General features: G+C 41.1%; 1 protein-coding gene across 2 annotated transcripts in view; it reads left to right on the top strand.

Moving 5' to 3' along the window:
* Positions 1–1,421, top strand: part of SCG5 (secretogranin V) — a 55,166-nt gene extending 53,745 nt beyond the window's left edge. For both annotated transcript variants that reach the window (XM_027083798.1, XM_027083797.1), the window contains exon 5: positions 847–1,421. In XM_027083798.1, coding sequence (XP_026939599.1) covers positions 847–942 — 96 coding nt within the window. In that variant the 3' untranslated portion in view covers positions 943–1,421. The remainder of the gene's footprint in view (positions 1–846) is intronic.
* The last annotated feature ends 19,350 nt before the right edge of the window (positions 1,422–20,771 follow it).

Genomic DNA, 20,771 nt, shown 5'->3' with positions numbered 1-20,771 from the left:
ACAGCTTCTTTCTTATGTTTTTGTTCAGTTATTGGCAGGCAACTTCAATAAACAAATGTCTTCCAAAACTTCTGAATTTTTTCTGCTTGCTAAATACTGTGCTGTAAAGCTCCAATTACTAGTTCAAATCCAAACCTCAAAACATAGATACGGATTAGAGAAGGAATGGAAAAACCTTGACTGATGCAGAATACCAACAGCTGAAAAGGATTTCAGGTGGTGGAGTCTTGAGTCAAAACTAAAGGAGCTTTCTGCGTAACTTCCTTCTTTTCTTCGTGTTTTGAATTTGACTGAGGGAAGGTGAAAATGATTGCTAGAGCCCCTGATGCGTCCTCTTTAAGTAGAATACTGCTTTGAAAGAATCAGTCACAGCAACAGGTGATCTGTGACCACTCTGCAGATACTAATTCCCATCTGGCCCTGCTCTGTCATCGTCTTTAGAACATTCTTCTTGTAAAATGATTTAATGCAGTTCACATTCTCTCTCCCCTAAAATAAGGCCATAGGATAATAATTCTGTTTCACGTGAGGCTTTGTATCTAAGTTAATAGTGAGGGTTTCTTAGCTGGTTCACTTCAAATCTTTATGCCAAAACAGGGGATGGAACCCAATTGTATGTGTTACTTAGCTGTGTGAAATAGTTGTGTGAAAGACAGAGACACCTCTGTCAGTCAATGTTTCTCTGGCCACTGAGGTATTGATTAGTGCACCGGAGTAATTATCTGGTAGGTAGTAGGCACCACTGTTACCTTGTTAACCCAATAGGCCAGAAACAATTCTTGTTCACTTCTTCTGTGCGATGTCTGTATCCGATGTCCACATATGACTCCGTGTATTTTTTTTCAGAGTGTCAATCCATATCTGCAAGGACAGAGACTGGACAATGTTGTGGCAAAGAAGTCAGTCCCTCATTTTTCAGGTGAGGATAAGGACCCAGAGTAAAGCGAAGATGTTGAGTGGAAACCCACACGACCTGACCCGTCAGACCTCCTTGTTGCTTATGTGCACTCGTTGTCAGAGCCCCTGTGAATGGCAGCATGTTTCTAATTTAGACAAGTATGGATGAAAAGCAGCTGTATTTTGATATCCTATTGTCCTTCACACTGATAGCTCTGCTTTCTGCTAAATTAGGATAAGAGCTTTTTTCCTTTAGATGTGGAGCTGCAGTGAGCATTAAAATTAAAACGTATGTGTCAATAACAATAAAAAGCAAATGAATGAAATGTCCTCCGATTTCTTACAGTTTAAAATGGTGTTTCGGGTGGCACTGTTTTGGCCAAGTCTGTAAAAGGCTGGCATTTGATTTTGATTATGTAGTTAATCCAGCCCTTGGGCATTATTACACACCAATAAAGAAGATTGTACCCAGGAGGAGCTGACACATTTCACTTGGCCGCATCTTAATAAATGTGTATGCAAGCGTGAGTATGTGCATTTCTTTTTCATTTAGAGCATTCTAAAAACTCTCTGCTTACTAGAACAAACTCACAGATATGATCTTATCTGATCTTAACAATAATACGGTGAAGTAAATGGCGGGGGGTATTATTATTCCCATTTTACAGATGGTGGGACTGAGACTCAGCTTCCACGAAAAGCTGAAAATGGCACAGTCAGTATTCGGGGACTAAGGTCTGCTGACTCTGAGTTTTTATTCAGCAAACATTGTTTCTACCATGTGCCAGGCACAGGGCTGGGCTCTGGCGGGGGGCACACTGGGGACTCACACTGACACCAGCCAGGTCCTCAGGCAGCAAAGCATCCAATCCATGAGCTCTGAGTAGGTCAGTCAGCTCCATGCTGCTTTCAAAGCTTGGAATGGCAGATGCAGACGTGCTCTCCTGCATGCTTCTGAAGAGGCAGGCAATTTTCTTTCAGCCGAGTCCTCCCGAGTCAGAAAAATCAGTGAAAGGCTGGCAGGAATCGGTTCACTGGTGAGATTATTCTCGTGCTCTTTATACCTCCTCACTGTAAAAGAGGTGATGGTTTCAGGCTTTGATATCATTGGCCTCAATTTCGTTGTCTGTAAGAGGGAGACAGCAGTGAGAAAGGACTCAGGGAAGAAAGATCATTCTTGATTTTAATTTTAATAACTGCATATTAAATCCAAATGTCAGTGACTTGTCTAATAGAAATAGCTTGTCCATATTTAGTTAGCATGTGAGTCTGTTATTACTTATACAAATCAAGAAAGGTATTGGCCCCTGTTTTACGGCAGGAGGCATGTTTCCTAGAGGGCTTCACCAGGCAATTTCTCCACAACCCGTAGTGTCATTTCAGAAGCATCATTATCACCTGATTTTAAGAGAGAGTTCCCTCACGTCCTAGAGACGTATAGAGCTGCGAGGGTCTCCTTTATGGATTCTGTGTTTTGTAGGCATTTTAATTACATTTTATACCAGTTCCAGTCCTCTTAGAAGAAGGACAAAGGACATCTCTTTCTCCAAGATTGGACAGAAGGAAGGAAAATGGCTAAAGACATGCTTTGAGGTCAAGAGGAAGGAAGTAGAAGTGAAGCAGGAGAAGGGGAGGTCATTGTGCCTGGGTTAGGCCTGTTCGCCATCCAATGCCTTTTCTGCCCTCCCCTGTTTCACAGGCTGCCTTGTCAGCTGACTTCTGGCTGGGTTTAATGTGAGGTCCCTGAGGGCGGAGTAGAAGGTGAGAAAATGGGAGAAAACAAGGTAATTCATTTTCGCTCCCGGTAGCTGCATCTTCTCTGAGGCTCCATCTCCTGCCAGGTAAGCCTGGCCCCTGGGCCCCAGTCGTGTCACCTCTTCCACTGGTCCCTGCAGCCTAAGGAGGCCATGGCCTCTGTCATATTGTTAATTTCTGGGTTATCTCACCAACTCCTGTTTGGCTTCCTGGCCTTTCTATCACCTGTATAAGCCATTTTCTACATTGAATTTTTTCTGTTTGAAATCTTTAGAGTGTTTTCTGTTTTCCTGGTTGGTCCCTGACTGATGCCGTCACCCATAGGGGAAATCAGGAATAAGTTGAAGTATTCTGAGAAAAATTTAGAACAAGCATTGTGGAGAACAAAGAGGACAGTGGTCCTCAATCATTAATGTCATAGGATTCACATGGGGGTATTGTTAAACATGCACGCTCTGAGGCAGTAGTTCCAGGAAGGGCCTTAGATTTTGCATTTCTTATAAGTACATAGGTGATGCTGGTGATGCTGGTCCGTGGGCAACATCTTTTTTTTTTTTTTTTTTTGCGGTACGCGGGCCTCTCACTGTTGTGGCCTCTCCCGTTGCGGAGCACAGGCTCCGGACGCAAAGGCTCAGCGGCCATGGCTCACGGGCCCAGCCGCTCCGCGGCACATGGGATCCTCCCGGACCGGGGCACGAACCCGTGTCCCCTGCATCGGCAGGCAGACTCTCAACCACCGCGCCACCAGGGAAGCCCATGGGCAACATCTTGAGTTGCAGAGAAATAGGGAATTAGGAGAGGATGAATGAAAGTGCATGAACTGCTCTGAGAGCCCAGTTAATAACTTAGTCTGAATTCGTAAGGACCCTGCCAACATTGTTGAGTAACCTTCTCCAGCCACTGTCAGCATGTTGGGAGGAAAGGCAGATAGGGCAGACGTGAGAGTGGGCCCCACAGATTGGCACATGGTAGAACACCAAGGAGTCAAGATTCTAAAACATGAGGGAAAGCAACCCTGAGATGCCCCATTATAGACATGAGGCTCTGTAATGGGTCGGGTTGGATCAATGATCTGAGAAAGGTCAAAAGATTAGCGGAAATGATGTGGCTTGAAATAAGCTTCAATAGGTACAAAAGAAAACAAGAGGGAAAGGTAAAGCGTTGGTTACCTGAGGGAAGCTGAGTCTGGATTCTCGGCAAAGGAAAAATTTCGAGCGACAATGAATGACATCTCCTTTGTGACAATTACAGGAAATATAGTTGAGTGGAGCTGAAGATCAATGGGCTTGAGGCAGTAGAAAAATTGTAAAGTCAGAGAACAAAAGACAGGATCACTTAAATGTGAGAGGTAAAGTCTTCGAGTTAGAGGGGGAGCTCAGGGGAGTAAGATTACGTATGAGGTCAAAGCTGCCCACAAGCTTGTAGAGTGCAGGCGAATCTGAGGTCCAAGAGCCTCTGACACTGGCATTCTGCGTGCCTATGCATACCCATGCATACCTGGTGGGGTTTTTTTTCTTTAGAAGTTCCAGATTCTTAAAGGGATCTGTGACCTCACAAAAGTTTAGAAATCACTGCTGAGAGCAGTTGTGTGAGCCACGTTGGTCATCACCAAGGAACAGCAAAGTTTGTCGTGAGGGACCCTTGAGAAAGAAAGAAGAGGGTAGAGTAACTTCTCTTACGTGGATTTCAAAAGAAAATTGTCGTGGCCAATAATCGTCAATGGCTTCTAACCACCAGGTGAAAGACCAAAGAGTTAATTGCTAATAGATCAACCAGGCCAGCAGCACCTGAACCCACTAGTCAATCAGATCAAACAAGAGACAAATATTATGTGCCTCCTGGTGTGATTAATATGAAGCACTGTCAATGAAATACTCTTGCCCAAACAATCTTACCTGAACCACTGGGTTTAACTCCCTGCTAATAGAAACAGGTTAAACACACCACTAGGAGGCAATCACCAAGATCCAGAATCGGAGAGACTCTACAGGACCAGCGACCCAGCATTTTTCAACAAATAAATGGCAGGAATAAAAACATAGATGGGGAACTACTATTATAGATTTAGAAAGACTTAAGAGACGTACAATCCAAATACTGTGTGTGAGTCTTAATTGTATCCTGACTCAAATGAAAAAGACACTGATCAGACAACTGGGGAAATTTGAGTAATGACTGGATATTTGGTGGTATTTAGGTGCTATGAGATATTATGAGATTTTAATTTTTTATTATTTATTTTATTGAAGTACAGTTGAGTTACAATGTTGTGTTACTTTCTGGTATACAGCAAAGTGATTTGGTTATACATATATATATATATATATTCTTTTTCAGATTCTTTTCCATTATAAGTTATTCCAAGGTATTGAATATAGTTCCCTGGGCTATACAGTAGGAACTTGTGGTTTATTTTATATATAATAGTGTGTATCTGTTAATCCCAAACTCCTAATTTATCCCTCTCATTATCCCTAATTTTTATTATCTCTCATTATCCCTAAAATTATCCCTAATTTTCCCACTTTGGAAACCATGTTTGTTTTCTATGTTTGTGAGTCTGTTTCTGTTTTGCAAATAAGTTCACTTGTATCATTTTTTTTAGTTTCCACATATAAGTGAAATCATATGACATTTGTCTTTCTCTATCTGACTTCACTTAGTATGACAATCTCTAGGTCCATTCATGTTGCTGCAAATGACATTACTGCATTCTTTTTTATGGCTGAATAATATTCCATTGTATATGTATACCACATCTTCTTTATCCATTTGTCTGTCGATGGACATTTAGGTTGCTTCCATGTCTTGGCTATTGTATAATAAGTAGTTCTACAATGAACACTGGGGTGCATATATCCTTTCGAAGTATGGTTTTCTCCGGATATATGCCTAATAGTGGAATTGCTGGATCACATGATAGCTCTATTTTTAGTTTTTTAAAGAACGTCCATATTGTTCTCCACAGTGGCTGTACAAATTTACATTCCCACCAACAGTGTAGGAGGGTTCCCTTTTCTCCACACCCTGTCCAGCATTTATTGTTTGTAGATTTTTTAAAATTAATTAATTAATTAATTTTTATTTTTGGCTGTGTTGGGTCGTCGTTTCTGTGTGAGGGCTTTCTCTAGTTGCAGCGAGGGCGGGCCACTCTTCATTGTGGTGCGTGGGCCTCCCACTGTCGTGGCCTCTCTTGTTGAGGAGCACAGGCTCCAGACGCGCAGGCTCAGTAGTTGTGGCTCACGGGCCCAGTTGCTCCGCGGCATGTGGGATCTTCCCAGACCAGGGCTCAAACCCGTGTCCCCTGCATTGGCAGGCAGATTCTCAACCACTGCGCCACCAGGGAAGCCCAGTTTGTAGATTTTTTGATGATAGCCCTTCTGACTGGTGTGAGGTGATACCATACTTCATTGTAGTTTTGATTTGCATTTCTCATATAATTAGCAATGTTGAGCACTTCTTCATGTGCCTGTTGGCCATCTGTATGTCTCCTTTGGTGAAATGTCTGTTTAGGCCTTTTGCCCATTTTTTGATTGGGTTGTTTGTTTTTTTGATATTGAGCTGTATGAGCTGTTTGTATATTTGGGAAATTAAGCCCTTGTCGGTCACATCATTTGCAAATATTTTCTCCCATTTTGTAGGTTGTCTTTTCATTTTGTTTATGGTTTCCTTTGCTGTAAAAAAAGCTTTTAAGTTTGATTAGGTCCCATTAATGTATTTTTGCTTTTATTTCTTTTGCCTTGGGAGACTGACCTAAGAAAACATTACTACGATTTACGTCATAGAATGTTTTGCCTAAGTTCTCTTCTAGAAGTTTTATGGTATCATGTCATATCTTTAAGCCACTTTGAGTTTATTTTTGTGTATAGTGAGAAGGAGTGTTCTAACTTCATTAATTTACATGTGACTGTCCACTTTTTCCAACACCGCTTGCTAGAGAGGCTGTCTTTTCTCCATTGTATATTCTTGCCACCTTTGTCATAGATTAATTGACTGTAGGTGTGTGGGTTTTTTTCTAGGCTCTCTACTCTGTTCCATTGCTCCATGTGTCTGCTTCTGTATATGGCTATATTTTTTTTAAAATAATTCTCTTAGGGATAAATATTGAATTATTTACAGATAAAATGATAAGATATCTTGGAGTTGCTTTAAAATAATCCAATGATAGTGGTAGTGAAGGAGGGAATTGGGGGTATAGATAAATCAAGATTGGCCATAAATTGATAATTGTTGAAGCTGGGTCATGGGCACATGGCGGTTCATTGAACTTCTGTCTCTACATTTGGGTATATTTGAAATTTTCCACAATAAAACCACAATTAATGGTAAAATAGCAATGTCAGACAAGGTATAAAGCTTTACTGGGTAAGGCTGTGGAAAATGTGGGGAAGCAAAAACAGAGACTGATGTTTTCCTGGGGTGCTGGGGAAGGAAGTAGCAGGGGGTTTCCTAGGAGTCAGAATCTGGTGGTGGCGGTGAGCTGGGTGGTGAGGGCTCAGAGTCCCTGGAAGGAGAAGAGATCCTCCTGGAAAGAGGATGACGACTTGAGGCAGGAAAGAAAGGGACCCTCCATCAGAAAGACAGACTCAGAAAGGCCATTTCCTCCTGGTGGAGTTTGGGCTGCATCTACAGCAGAAATACTAAATTTTCTGGGTGCTGGAAGGGTCTTTACCTCACCTCTGGGGTCTATCAATTTTTCCACAATGCTTCAACCAAGGATCTTAATAAAAAGGAAGGTGGTTTTATACCCCCACCCTCTCCCCCTACACACTCACAAGGAGAGCAAGATACCTACTACTTGGCAGGCGGGCATGCACAGAAGAAAGAGTGAGAAAACATAGGAGTGGGTGTGGGTTGAAAAAGATTGAGAAGCCCTGTTTCTGGGGATTCTCCATTAAATGACTTACAGAAAATACCGATCTAGGTATAACGTGTGTGGGGTGGAGAGGAACACTACTAAAAGATGGGAAGGTAGCAGCAGTAAAACTAAAGCAATAAAGCCAATGCAGAGTGCAAAGGCATGGTTTGCCAATGCAAAGGTTCAGATAAGCCCACACCCACCTATTGGGGTGACATTGCAGAGTCAAGTGGAATAGTGAATAAAGATGATGGAGTCTTGGAGCCGAGCTGGGGCTGGGGGTGGAGCGGGGAGATTGGGCAGGATGTTGTAGCAGCTGCAGTTCAGAGCCTAGTTTATTCCATATCTGCAAAAGCCCTCACTTCTAGACTCTAGTAATCTCATGATTCCCACAAAATTAAAGCAAACCAAAAGAAAATAGATACTGCGCTTCCTCTGACACCTAAGAACTCTAAGTTTAGCTATATCCTGTTTAGCCAGACCTCACCTGGAGCCCTTTGGGAGTCAGTGAACACCTATTTCAGAGGGAAAGATGCTCCATCAGAGCATCAGAACTGCAAGGGGCACCTGGTGGGCTACTGGGAAAGGAAGCCAGAAGGTCACACCCGAGCTGAGTCTCAAAAGAGTTCTTCAAACCAGGAAGGAGATGGAAGGCAGAATATTTCAGGCAAGGGAGCGCATGTTCAAAACTCCAGAGGAGAGAGAGGCAATAGCGTGTGGAGGGAGCCCAGTCTGCTGATAGTTTTAAGGGTAACATGGAGGGGAAATCTAAGAGAGGAGTCTGGTGAGGAGGAAGAGCCAGTCATGAAGAGCCATATGGGCCACACTAAAGAGTATGGATTTCATCCCGAAGGATGAAAAGTCCCAGGAGGATTTCATAAGCGGTAGGGACATTACCACGTTCATGTTTTAGAAAGATCACTTGTGATAGTGTATGGACCAGGCCAAAGGCTGTTCAAGTTTATAATCTAGACAAGAAAAAACAGGAGAAGGGGGTAAGGGAACTAGAAATACTGAAATGTCAGGGCAAATAGAAATTCCAGGTCTTGTGATGCCTGGGAGCTATTTGTAAAGCTAAGCGGACTCCGGGCTGGGCTAGTGTACCATCTCCACCTCACTGTGTCAGAATAGTTAAGGCTCATTCTAAGAGGATATGAACTCCAACATACTGGGTAGCTATTCTTCCCAGCAACTTTCACCTGGAAATACAGTCAGGTCAGAGGTCACTCTTCCCCCCCAACATCAAGTAGTATTGACCCTTTTATAACCCTTTGTGTTCCTAGGAGACCCCACACATACTTCCACTCAGTCCCTATAACAGGGCATAATAATAGTAAGAGTTACTATATATGTAGAGCAGTTTATGTATACGCGGTTCATTTAATTCTTCTGCTTTACATTTTCTAGATGAAGCAATTGAGGCAGAGAGGTTACATCACTTAGCCAAAGCTCTACAACTAGTAAGTGACAGAGTTGGAAATTGAATTTTAGTCTCTTCATCTCTGCAGTTAACACTCTTTTCCTTGTACCACACGGCTACCCAATACTTGTTTGCTTATTATGTGTCTGCCTCACTCTACAGGGTTATAAACTCCTTGAGGCCACGGACTATGTCTTATTTTTCATTCTATCATAGTACTTACCCAGGTGTTGACAAATGTAATAACTGCTGAATGAATGGATATAATGGAATGTGTTTAAAATTCATATAGGTTTGAATATCTTAGACTATGTATAAAGAAGGAAAGGGGGGTGGAATTCCCTGGTGGTCCAGTCATTGGGACTCGGCGCTTTTACTGCTGGGGCCCAGGTTCAATCCCTGGTCGGGGAACTAAAATCCTGCAAGCTGCTTGGTACAGCCAAAAAAAAAAAAAAAAAAAAAAGAAGGAAAGCTATTACTGGCGTTACCTCTTACTTTGCATTGGTTGACAGATTGACAATAAGCTGTGTATACGATTGTCAGGTCCTTTTAAAAATCATCTGATACGACTGCTCCCTACTTCCCTGAGTCACCGCCCAAATGTTGACAGCTGAGGAGCGTCAGGCACCTTTATTTGCTGTCCTCAAACGATGGCTGTGCATGGCTTAATCATCAGGGAGATAGACCACACCAGTGTAGTGGTCCTGCTTACCACAGGGCAGGTCTCTGGGCAGCCTCAGCATCAGGTTGTGCCATGGCCTTTCAACTGCCAGGGCTCCTCTGACCAGGGGAAGATCCAGTAGCCATGTGGACAGCACACAGAGCATATGTCAGCCTTTAACTATATCAAGTGCTACGGTAACTGCTTTTGGAATTAGAACAGTGAGACCTTGGGAAACATTGGCCAATCCATGGAAGCTTGCTTAGCACACAGAGGAGCCCCAAGGTGAAGTCAGGAGGGTGGGTCAGTTCCATCACCCCTCAAAAGCAACTCCCAAGACATTCATCACAAAAAATAATGAAAGCCAGCCCTACTTAAAGAGGAATATATTTTGAGAAAGTATCATTCCCTGAAGCCTCCCGAAACCTTGGTTTTACCAACAGCCTGAGCCTAGTAGGAGTGCTCGCTCTTCACATCCATAACTTCCTGTTTCTAAAGGAAAAAAGAGACTCTACCAGGACTTCGTGGCTGTCAGGCTGCTCTCCCCAGTTTGGTGACTGAGTTGTAGATGAATCAGAAAGAGATGGATCAAATTTCCTCCTACAATACACATGGGTTTGGCAATGAAAAGAAAATGTATAGAAGATAGCAGATCTGGGAGCTCTCAGCCCTAAAAGAAGGCAGAAAATTATCATAACTAGTGAAAGAAAACTGTATTGCTAATGGGCACAGAGGAAACACTGGAGAAAACTAGCAAGAGATTTGTGGATGTCACCCTTTGGCTTCGGAAGCAAAGGCAAGGTGTTTGCAAAGGTTCTAGTAGAAACAGGTCCTTGAAAAGAGGTTTTTTAGGAAAGAACTGCTACAAGATGGGGTGAGATAAATAGACCTGGAAGTCCATCCTAACAGACTGAATGTTCTATTGTTTGATGCCTTTGATGAGGCAGGAGAGCTTGTCGATTAGCTATCCCTCCCAACAGAAACTAAAAATATACACACAGGAAAGAGAAAAATATTTGTAATAGCTCTTAGTAGAGGCAATTGAACACATGAGGAGTGAGAAACATCTTAATAAAACCAGTCTGACAATTTAATAAAACCACAAGCAGGCCATCATATGAATGTCATCTTTTAGTATCACTTTCCTTGGTAGTATTCATCACAATACCGTTCATTTATTAATTCATTTATTCTTTCAGCAGTAACTTATCAAGGAACTATTCTAGGTGCCAAATACTGAGCCATACTCTGGGATTTGGGAGTCTTCTTATACAAAGATGTATAAGATGTAGACTCTTCCCTCACGTACTTTGTAGCAAAATAAACAGATAATAAAAAATCTTCAGCTATGTATTTGACCCTGTACCATCAGAGTTCATCAGAGTAGTTAGGCACAAAAATTTTGTAATTAAATTTACATTTGACCTTGGGTTCTGCTACTTCCATATTGAGTGACCTTGACCAAGTTATTTATTTTTTGAATTTTATTTTATTTACTTTTTTATACAGCAGCTTCTTATTAGTCATCCATTTTATACACATCAGTGTATACATGTCAATCCCAATCTCCCAATTCATCACACCACCCCCACCCCCCGCCGCTTTCCCCCCTTGGTGTCCATATGTTTGTTCTCCACATCTGTGTCTCTATTTCTGCCCTGCAAACTGGTTCATCTGTACCATTTTGCTAGGTTCCACATATATGCGTAAATATACGATATTTGTCTTACTCTTTCTGACTTAGTTCACTCTGTATGACAGTCTCTAGATCCATCCACGACTCTACAAATGACCCAATTTCATTCCTTTTTATGGCTGAGTAATATTCCATTGTATATATGTACCACATCTTCTTTATCCATTCATCTGTTGATGGGCATTTATGTTGCTTCCATGACCTGGCTATTGTAAATAGTGCTGCAATGAACATTGGGGTACATGTGTCTTTTTGAATTATGGTTTTCTCTGGGTATATGCTCAGTAGTGGGATTGCTGAGTCATATGGTAATTCTATTTTTAGTTTTTTAAGGAGCTTCCATACTGTTCTCCATGGTGGCTGTAACAATTTACATTCCCACCAACAGTGCAGGAGGGTTCCCTTTTCTCCACACCTTCTCCAGCATTTGTTGTTTGTAGATTTTCTGATGAAGCCCATTCTAACTGGTGTGAGGTGATACCTCATTGTAGTTTTGATTTGCATTTCTCTAATAATTAGTGATGTTGAGCAGGTTTTCATGTGCTTCCTGGCCATCTGTATGTCTTCTTTGGAGAAATGTCTATTTAGGTTTTCTGCCCATTTTAGGATTGGGTTGTTTGTTTTTTGGATATTGAGCTGCAGGAGCTGTTTATATATCTTGGAGATTAATCCTTTGTCCATTGATTTGTTTGCAAATATTTTCTCCCATTCTGAGGGTTGCCTTTTGTCTTGTTTGTAGTTTCCTTTGCTTTGCAAAAGCTTTTAAGTTTCATTAGGTCCCATTTGTTTATTTTTTACACTGGAGGTAGATCAAAAAGATCTTGCTGTGATTTATGTCAAAGAGTGTTCTGCCTATGTTTCCTCTAAGAGTTTTATAGTGTCCAGTCTTACATTTAGGTCTCTAATCCATTCTGAGTTTATTTTTGTGTATGGTGTTATGGAGTGTTCTAATTTCATTCTTTTACATGTAGCTATACAGTTTTCCCAGCACCACTTATTGAAGAGACTGTCTTTTCTCCATTATATATCCTTGCCTCCTTTGTCATAGATTAGTTGACCAAAGGTGCATGGGTTTATCTCTGGGCTTTCTATCCTGTTCCATTGATCTATATTTTTGTTTTTGTGCCAGTACCATACTGTCTTGATTACTGTAGCTTTGTAGTATAGTCTGAAGTCAGGGAGTCTGATTCCTACAGCTCCGTTTTTTTCCCTCAAGACTGCTTTGGCTATTCAGGATTTTTTGTGTCACCATACAAATTTTAAGATTTTTTGTCTAGTTCTGTAAAAAATGCCGTTGGTAATTTGATAGGGATTGCATTGAATCTGTAGATTGCTTTGGGTAGTATAGTCATTTTCACAATATTGATTCTTCCAATCCAAGAACATGGTATATCTCTCCATCTGTTTGTATCATCTTTAATTTCTTTCATCAGTGTCTTATAGTTTTCTGCATACAGGTCTTTTGTCTCCTTAGGTTGGTTTATTCCTAGGTACTTTATTCTTTTTGTTGCAGTGGTAAATGGGAGTGTTTCCTTAATTTCTCTTTCAGATTTTTCATCATTAGTGTATAGGAATGCAAGAGATTTCTGTGCATTAATTTTGTATTCTGCAACTTTACCAGATTCATTGATTAGCTCTACAAGTTTTCTGGTGGCATCTTTAGGATTCTCTATGTAGAGTATCATGTCATCTGCAAACAGTGACCGTTTTACTTCTTCTTTTCCGATCTATATTCCTTTTTCTTCTCTGATTGCCATGGCTAGGACTTCCAAAACTATGTTGAATAATAGTGGACATCCTTGTCTTGTTCCTGACCTTAGAGGAAATGCTTTCAGTTTTTCCACCATTGAGAACGATGTTTGCTGTGGGTTTGTCATATATGGCATTTATTATGTTGAGGTAGGTTCCCTCTGTGCCCACTTTCCCAAGAGTTTTTATCATAAATCAGTGTTGAATGTTGTCAGAAGCTTTTTCTGCATCTATTAAGATACTCATATGGTTTTTATTCTTCAATTTTTTAATATGGTGTATCCCATTGATTGATTTGTGTATACTGAAGAATCCTTGCATCCCTGGGATAAATCCCACTTGATCATGGTGTATGATCCTTTTCATGTGTTGTTGGATTCTGTTTGCTAGTATTTTGTTGAGGATTTTTGCATCTATTTTCATCAGTGATATTGGCCTGTAGTTTTCTTTTTGTGGCATCTTTGTGTGGTGTTTTTATCAGGGTGATGGTGGTCTTGTAGAATGAGTTTGGGAGTGTTCCTCCCTCTGCTATATTTTGGAAGAGTTTGAGAAGGATAGGTGTTAGCTCTTCTCCAAATGTTTGATAGAATTCGCCTGTGAAGGCAGCTGGTCCTGGGCTTTTGCTTGTTGGAAGATTTTTTTTTTTTGGCGGTACGCGGGCCTCTCACTGTTGTGGCCTCTCCCGTTGTGGAGCACAGGCTCCGGACGCACAGGCCCAGCGGCTATGGATCATGGGCCCAGCTGCTCTGTGGCATGTGGGATCTTCTCGGACCAGGGCACGAACCCGTGTCCCCTGCATCGGCAGGCGGACTCTCAACCACTGCGCCACCAGGGAAGCCCTGTTGGAAGATTTTTAATCGCAGTCTCAATTTCAGTGCTTGTGATTTGTCTGTTTATATTTTCTATTTCTTCCTGGTTCAGTCTTGGAAGGTTGTGCTTTTCTAAGAATTTGTCCATTTCTTCCAGATTGTCCATTTTATTGGCATATAGTTGCTTGTAGTAATCTCTCATGATCGTTTGTATTTCTGCAGTGTCAGTTGTTACTTCTCCTTTTTCATTTCTAATTCTATTGATTTGAGTCTTGACCCTTTTTTTCTTGATGAGTCTGGTTAATGGTTTATCAATTTTGTTTATCTTCTCAAAGAACCAGCTTTTAGTTTTATTGATCTTTGCTATTGTTTTCTTTGTTTCTATTTCATTTATTTCTGCTCTGATCTTTATGACTTCTTTCCTTCTGCTAACTTTGGGTTTTGTTTGTTCTTCTCTCTCTAGTTCCTTTAGGTGTAAGGTTAGATTGTTTATTTGAGATTTTTCTTGTTTCTTGAGGTAGGCTTGTATTGCTATAAACTTCCCTCTTAGAACTCCTTTTGCTGCATCCCATAGGTTTTGGATTGTCGTGTTTTCACTGTCATTTTTCTCTAGGTATTTTTTTATTTCCCCTTTGATTTCTTCAGTGATCTCTTGGTTATTTAGTAATGTATTGCTTAGCCTCCATGTGTTTGTGTTTCTTACGTTTTTTTTCCCTCTAATTAATTTCTAATCTCATAGCGTTGTGGTCAGAAAAGATGCTTGATATGATTTCAATTTTCTTAAATTTACTGAGGCTTGACTTGTGACCCAGGATGTGACCTATCCTGGAGAACGTTCCATGCGCACTTGGGAAGAAAGTGTAATCTGCTGTTTTTGGATGTAATGTCCTATAAATATCAATTAAATCTATCTGGTCTATTGTGTCATTTAAAGCTTCTGTTTCCTTATTAATTTTCTCTCTGGATGATTTGTCCGTTGGTGTAAGTGAGATGTTAAAGTCCCCCACTATTATTGTGTTACTGTCAATTTCTTCTTTTATAGCTGTTAGCAGTTGCCTTATGTATTGCGGTGCTCCTATGTTGGGTACATATATATTTACAATTCTTATATCTTCTCCTTGGATTGATCCCTTGATCATTATGTAGTTTCCTTCGTTGTCTCTTGTAAAATTCTTTTAAAGTCTATTTTATCTGATATGAGTATTGCTACTCCAGCTTTCTTTTGATTTCCATTTGCATGGAATATCTCTTTCCATCCCCTCACTTTCAGTCTGAATGTGTCCCTAGGTCTGATGTGGGTCTCTTGTAGACAGCATATACATGGGTCCTGTTTTTGTATCCATTCAGCGAGCCTGTGTCTTTTGGCTGGAGCATTTAATGCATTCACGTTTAAGGTAATTATCAATATGTATGTTCCTATTACCATTTTCTTAATTGTTTTGTGTTTGTTTTTGTAGGTCCTTTTCTTCTCTTGTGTTTCCTGCCTAGAGAAATTCCTTTAGCATTTGTTGTAGAGCTGGTTTGGTGGTGTTGAATTCTCTTAGCTTTTGCTTGTCTGTAAAGCTTTTGATTTCTCTGTTGAATCTGAATGAGATCCTTGCCAGGTAGAGTAACCTTGATTGTAGGTTCTTCCCTTTCATCACTTTAAACATGTCCTGCCACATCTTTCTGGCTTGCAGAGTTTCTGCTGAGAAATCAGCTATTAACATTATGGGAGTTCTCGTGTATGTTGTCATTTTTCCCTTATTGCTTTCAATAATTTTTGCTTGTCTTTAATTTTTGTCAATTTGATTACTATGTGTCTTGCCATGTTTCTCCTTGGGTGTATCCTGCCTGGGACTCTCTGCACTTCCTGAACTTGGGTGGCTCTTTCCTTTCCCATGTTAGGGAAGTTTTCAACTATAATCTCTTCAAATATTTTCTTGGGTCCTTTCTCTCTCTCTTCTCCTTCTGGGACCCCTATAATGCAAATGTTGTTGCGTTTAATGTTATCCCAATGGTCTCTTATGCTGTCTTCATTTCTTTCCATTCTTTTTTCTTAATTCTGTTCGGTGGCAGTGAATTCCACCATTCTGTCTTCCAGGTCACTTATCCATTCTTCTGCCTCAGTTATTCTGCTATTGATTCCTTCTAGTGTAGTTTTCATTTCAGTTAGTGTATTGTTCATCTCTGTTTGCTTGTTCTTTAATTCTTCTAGGTGTTTGTCTTTCATTCTTCTAGGTGTTTGTTCTTTCATTCTTCTAGGTCTTTGCTAAACATTTCTTGCATCTTCTCAATCTTTGCCTCCATTCTTTTTCCAAGGTCCTGGATCATCTTCACTATCATTATTATGAATTCTTTTTCTGGAAGGTTGCCTATCTCCATTTCATTTAGTTGTTTTTCTGGGGTTTTATCTTGTTTCTTCATCTGGTACATAGCCCTCTGCCTTTTCATCTTGTCTGTCTTTCTGTGAATGTGGTTTTTGTTCCACAGGCTGCAGGATTGTAGTTCTTCTGCTTTCTGCCCTCTGGTGGATTAGGCCACCTAAGAGATTTGTGCAAGCTTCCTGATAGGAGGGTCTGGTGGTGGGTAGAGCTGGCTGTTGCTCTGGTGGGCAGAGCTCAGCAAAACTTTAATCCGCTTGCCTGCTGATGGGTGGGGCTGGGTTCCCTCCCTGTTGGTTGTTTGGCCTGAGGTGACCCAACACTGGAGCCTACCTGGGCTCTTTGGTGGGGCTAATGGCAGACTCAGGGAGGGCTCACGCCAAGGAGTATTTCCCAGAACTTCTGCTGCCAGTGTCCTTGTCCCCATGGTGAGCCACAGCCCCCGCCCCCACCTCTGCAGGAGACCCTCTGACACTAGCAGGTAGGTCTGGTTCAGTCTCCTATGGGGTCACTGCTCCTTCCCCTGGGTCCCGATGCTATACTACTTTGTGTGTGCCCTCTAAGAGTGGAGTCTCTGTTTCCCCCAGTCCTGTCAAAGTCCTGCAATCAAATCCCGCTAGCCTTCAAAGTCTGATTCTCTGGGAATTCCTCCTCCTGTTGCCAGAGCCCCAGGTTGGGAAGCCAGACGTGGGGCTCAGAACCTTCACTCCCCTCCCATGGGTGGACTTCTGTGACGTAAATGTTCTCCATTTTGTGAGTCACCCACCCAGCAGTTATGAAATTTGATTTTACTGTGATTGTGCCCATCCTACCGTCTCATTGTGGCTTCTCCTTTGTCTTTGGATGTGGGGTATATTTTTTTGGTGAGTTCCAGTGTCTTCCTGTCGATGATTTTTCAGCAGTTAGCTGTGATTCTCGTGCTCACACAAGAGGGAGTGAGAGCACATCTTTCTACTCCGCCGTCTTGAACCAATCTTGACCAAGTTATTTTATCTCACCGAATTTTAATTCTTTCATCTGTCAAATGGGAAATATAATACTTAGATCATTAAACTGATGTGAGGATAAATTCCTTGTGATACCACACCTGTATTAAACCTTGATTTGGGTGCCAAATTCAGAATTAGTGAGATTAAAGTATGAGAAACAAAGAATTTACTCTGGATGTTTCCATTTTTTTAATTTTCTTTTTTTTTTTTTTTTTTATTTTTGGCCATGCCATGCAGCTTGTGGGATCTTTGTTCCCTGACCAGGGATTAAACCCAGGCCCTCAGCAGTGAGAGCATGGAGTCCTAATCACTGGACCACCAGGGAATTCCTCACTCTGGATATCTCCAGATGAAAGCAATTTAATGAAAAGAATTAGGTGCTTACAAAATTATTTGAAGATATGGAGGACCAGGCAGGAGCCCATGGCTGGGCTTAGCCAGTTCAAGGTTAACAGCATAACCTGGATCCAGAGGTCAGGAATGGTGACTGTTGTAACTGCCGACACCACCCTGCTATGACACCCCCAAAGCAATTGTCTTGACACAGGTGTGCCGAGTTTGCCTTCAGCTACTGTCTCTCATAGTAGAATAGCAGCAGAAAAATAGTTGTTCTCTCTTGTCTTCCAAAACTTGTGGGAGTGCATCTACCTGGTGTTCTGTTTTGCTTCCAGAATTCTCACTGCCCACAAGTTAGCAAATACAGTTTTGAGTTTTCCAGTGCCTGCTATACAAGAAGGCGCATGGAAGGTGATGGGACTAAATACCGTGTGCCAGTTGACCACATCCAATGTTTCAACTACTTAGCACAGTGTTGACATAAGAGATCTTAAATGTTAATCATCATGATTAATAGATATACAAATTTAGGCCAGCATTCATAAGCTATTATTCTTAGAAGTGAAGGTAGTCCACATCACACTTCCTTGTTCCACTCTGTCAAGTAAATCATCAGGAAATCTATATTGTCCATCTAGGAGTGGCTGAAGCACAGGTCTGTTGAATGCTCTGTCAAAGGTCCAAGTAGAGCCCATTGATCTGATCTCAGTTTAGCCATCAGTTCATCATTTTATAATAGCTCCATAGGAGAAAGTCTGGCCAAATAGTAGACTGTGGAATTTTCTTTTCTTTTTTTTTTTTTTTTGGCGGTACGCGGGCCTCTCCCTGTTGTGGCCTCTCCCGTTGCGGAGCACAGGCTCTGGACGCGCAGGCTCAGCGGCCATGGCTCACGGGCCCAGCCACTCCGTGGCATGTGGGATCTTCCCGGACCAGGGCACGAACCCGTGTACCCTGCATCGGCAGGCGGACTCTCAACCACTGCGCCACCAGGGAAGCCCATAGAATTTTCAACTACTTTTTTTTTTAAACAACATTCTTGTTTGATAAAATTTAAAAATGTATTCTAAAGAAGATAAGTAATTGCAGCAAAGATGTAATCAGACTCAAGCTCTATCATTGGTATTGATGTAAGAGCTATCTCCCCCATTTGTACAATGGTATGAATGAAAAAAAGTGAAAAATGGAGGGTTTTCTTTTTCATTTTTCACTATACTTTGTCCTTTTTTTGATTGAGGTTTGGATTGGGCTGTTACCTTATTTGTCCTCCACAGCTTTGGGAAGCTTTCAAATTGGATGATGCTATTTTAGAGTGCCTGATGGGGAATATCGTCATATCCAGGTGACACCCATTATCCAAAATGCTCAGATTACTTTTCCATTAGTCAATCATACCCCCAGAAAACTCTGAGTTTAGCATCGGAGGGAGTTATTTTTATTGTAACAGCAGATGAACTTACAGAGTGAAAGGGGCCAATGGAAAAGCCAGAAAGAGTGTGGAGAGATGCCCCCATGTCCTACCCATCCCCCCATAACCCAGAAGAAATTTTCCAAATCACTTTTTACATATGCCTTGACTGTTGATTCATCAAAGCTGTCTTCAATAGATTCACAACTCAAACCACATTGCAGTTTTTTTTTTTAATAAAGAGGAGAATTGAAAATGTGAATAGAGTATTGCTTTTATTTTTACAAATGGGTGTGTTCAATACAAAACACTGTCAGCAGCTAATACTATGCTTGTTAATATGCTCAGATCAAATGCGTACATGTTCCCAAATGAAGTATGTATGATCAGATGCTCTCACATGCAGTTTGTCTTCTTCCCTCACATCATTAGAGGAAAGGGCTTTTTTTTTTTGATACATTTTGTCAATACTAAACAGTGTAACAGCTTTTTTCAAGAGGCTAGAGTGTTTTCCTCCTGATTCATTGTGAATGTCTACCAGAGTATTTCCTTTTAAGTTAAAGCATTTTACAAATTCTTTCTCCTGAATCAATTTACATACTTTTCTTGTCACTATTTTTAACACATAACATTTCTTACTGAAACTTCATTTCATTTTGTCCCAACCTTTTTGTGATGTTTGGAAGGAAAGAAACAGAGTTCATTTAAAACACTCTTGTTTATGATGGAGGAAACCACACTTTTTGTGATGTTAACCCACTCACGGACAGAGAGTCTGAACTTCAGAATATTTTGTGTTTGGAGAGAATGCACACCAAGGAGAATGGGCTCATTTCAATTCAATATATTATAGGAAGGAAAAGATCAAGGAAGAGCTGGTCTTAAAACTGTCAAAATATGAGAATTTGATGGGAAGAAAGAAGGAAAACAGAGCAGTTGGAAATGCAAAGATAAAAGAGTTGGATCCAGACATGTCTATGTAATTTCCCAGAAATGGAAACTGTAGTGGCAATTTGGAAAGAGATAGCGAGAAGCAATATGCATTAAATGTTGAGCATTTCTTGCATCAATGAAATTGGAAGGCTCTTAGAACACATGGCATAATGGTCTTATGATTCATCTACATATGGCCTTATTCTTGGTGACTGACAAAGGGAGAAATGAAGTTCCATAAGGAATTAAACACAGAAGAGGAAGCTGAACACTATTTCAAAAAAAAGATTCTGGGAAGCCTCTAGGTCACCAGCAGAGTATTAACTAACTTGGCCTATTAAATACCCATGAGGATTGATCCCGTCTGTAATTTCCTTTAATTCTGAGCATCCTGGTTATGTAGGTGTCATTTCTTCTGTTTTCCTGATAGTCCTAGAGGTGACTTGTCTGAAGTTGGTCAGGCAGTTGGTGGTTGGGTTTAGGGGCAAATAGAATTCTTTCTGCCACACCAGTGATTTCCAACCCAGGTTACTTGTCAGAATCATTGAAGAGTGTTGTAAAAATACAGATTCTTGGGCCTTAGCCCAGGAAATTTTGATTCAATAGTCTAGAGCAAGCTCTGAGAATCAAAAAAAAAAAAAAAAAAGTAAGTCCCTCCAATGACTCTGCTGCATGTTCCATTTGGGGAAACAATGCCCACAATTATGACCAGAGATAGTGTGAGAATGGTTGAAGATAAGAGACCAGGAGAGGAGGGGGTGGAATATAGGCACTCCACCGCTGTGTGAGCAGTGAGCAAAACTACACCCAACCACAGTCAGTCTCACAAAATTCTACCAGATCTGAAAAGTATGCCTTAGCATCACCTGAATTTATTTCTGAGACCCCAGGCCTTTCTAA

The sequence above is a fragment of the Aethalodelphis obliquidens genome, unplaced genomic scaffold, assembly GCF_003676395.1.
Source record: "Aethalodelphis obliquidens isolate GAN/ISIS:26980383/991018 unplaced genomic scaffold, ASM367639v1 scaffold51, whole genome shotgun sequence".
Classification (NCBI taxonomy): domain Eukaryota; kingdom Metazoa; phylum Chordata; class Mammalia; order Artiodactyla; family Delphinidae; genus Aethalodelphis; species Aethalodelphis obliquidens.
The sequence above is the reverse complement of the archived record's forward strand: the minus strand, read 5'-3'. Positions and strand labels throughout refer to the sequence as shown.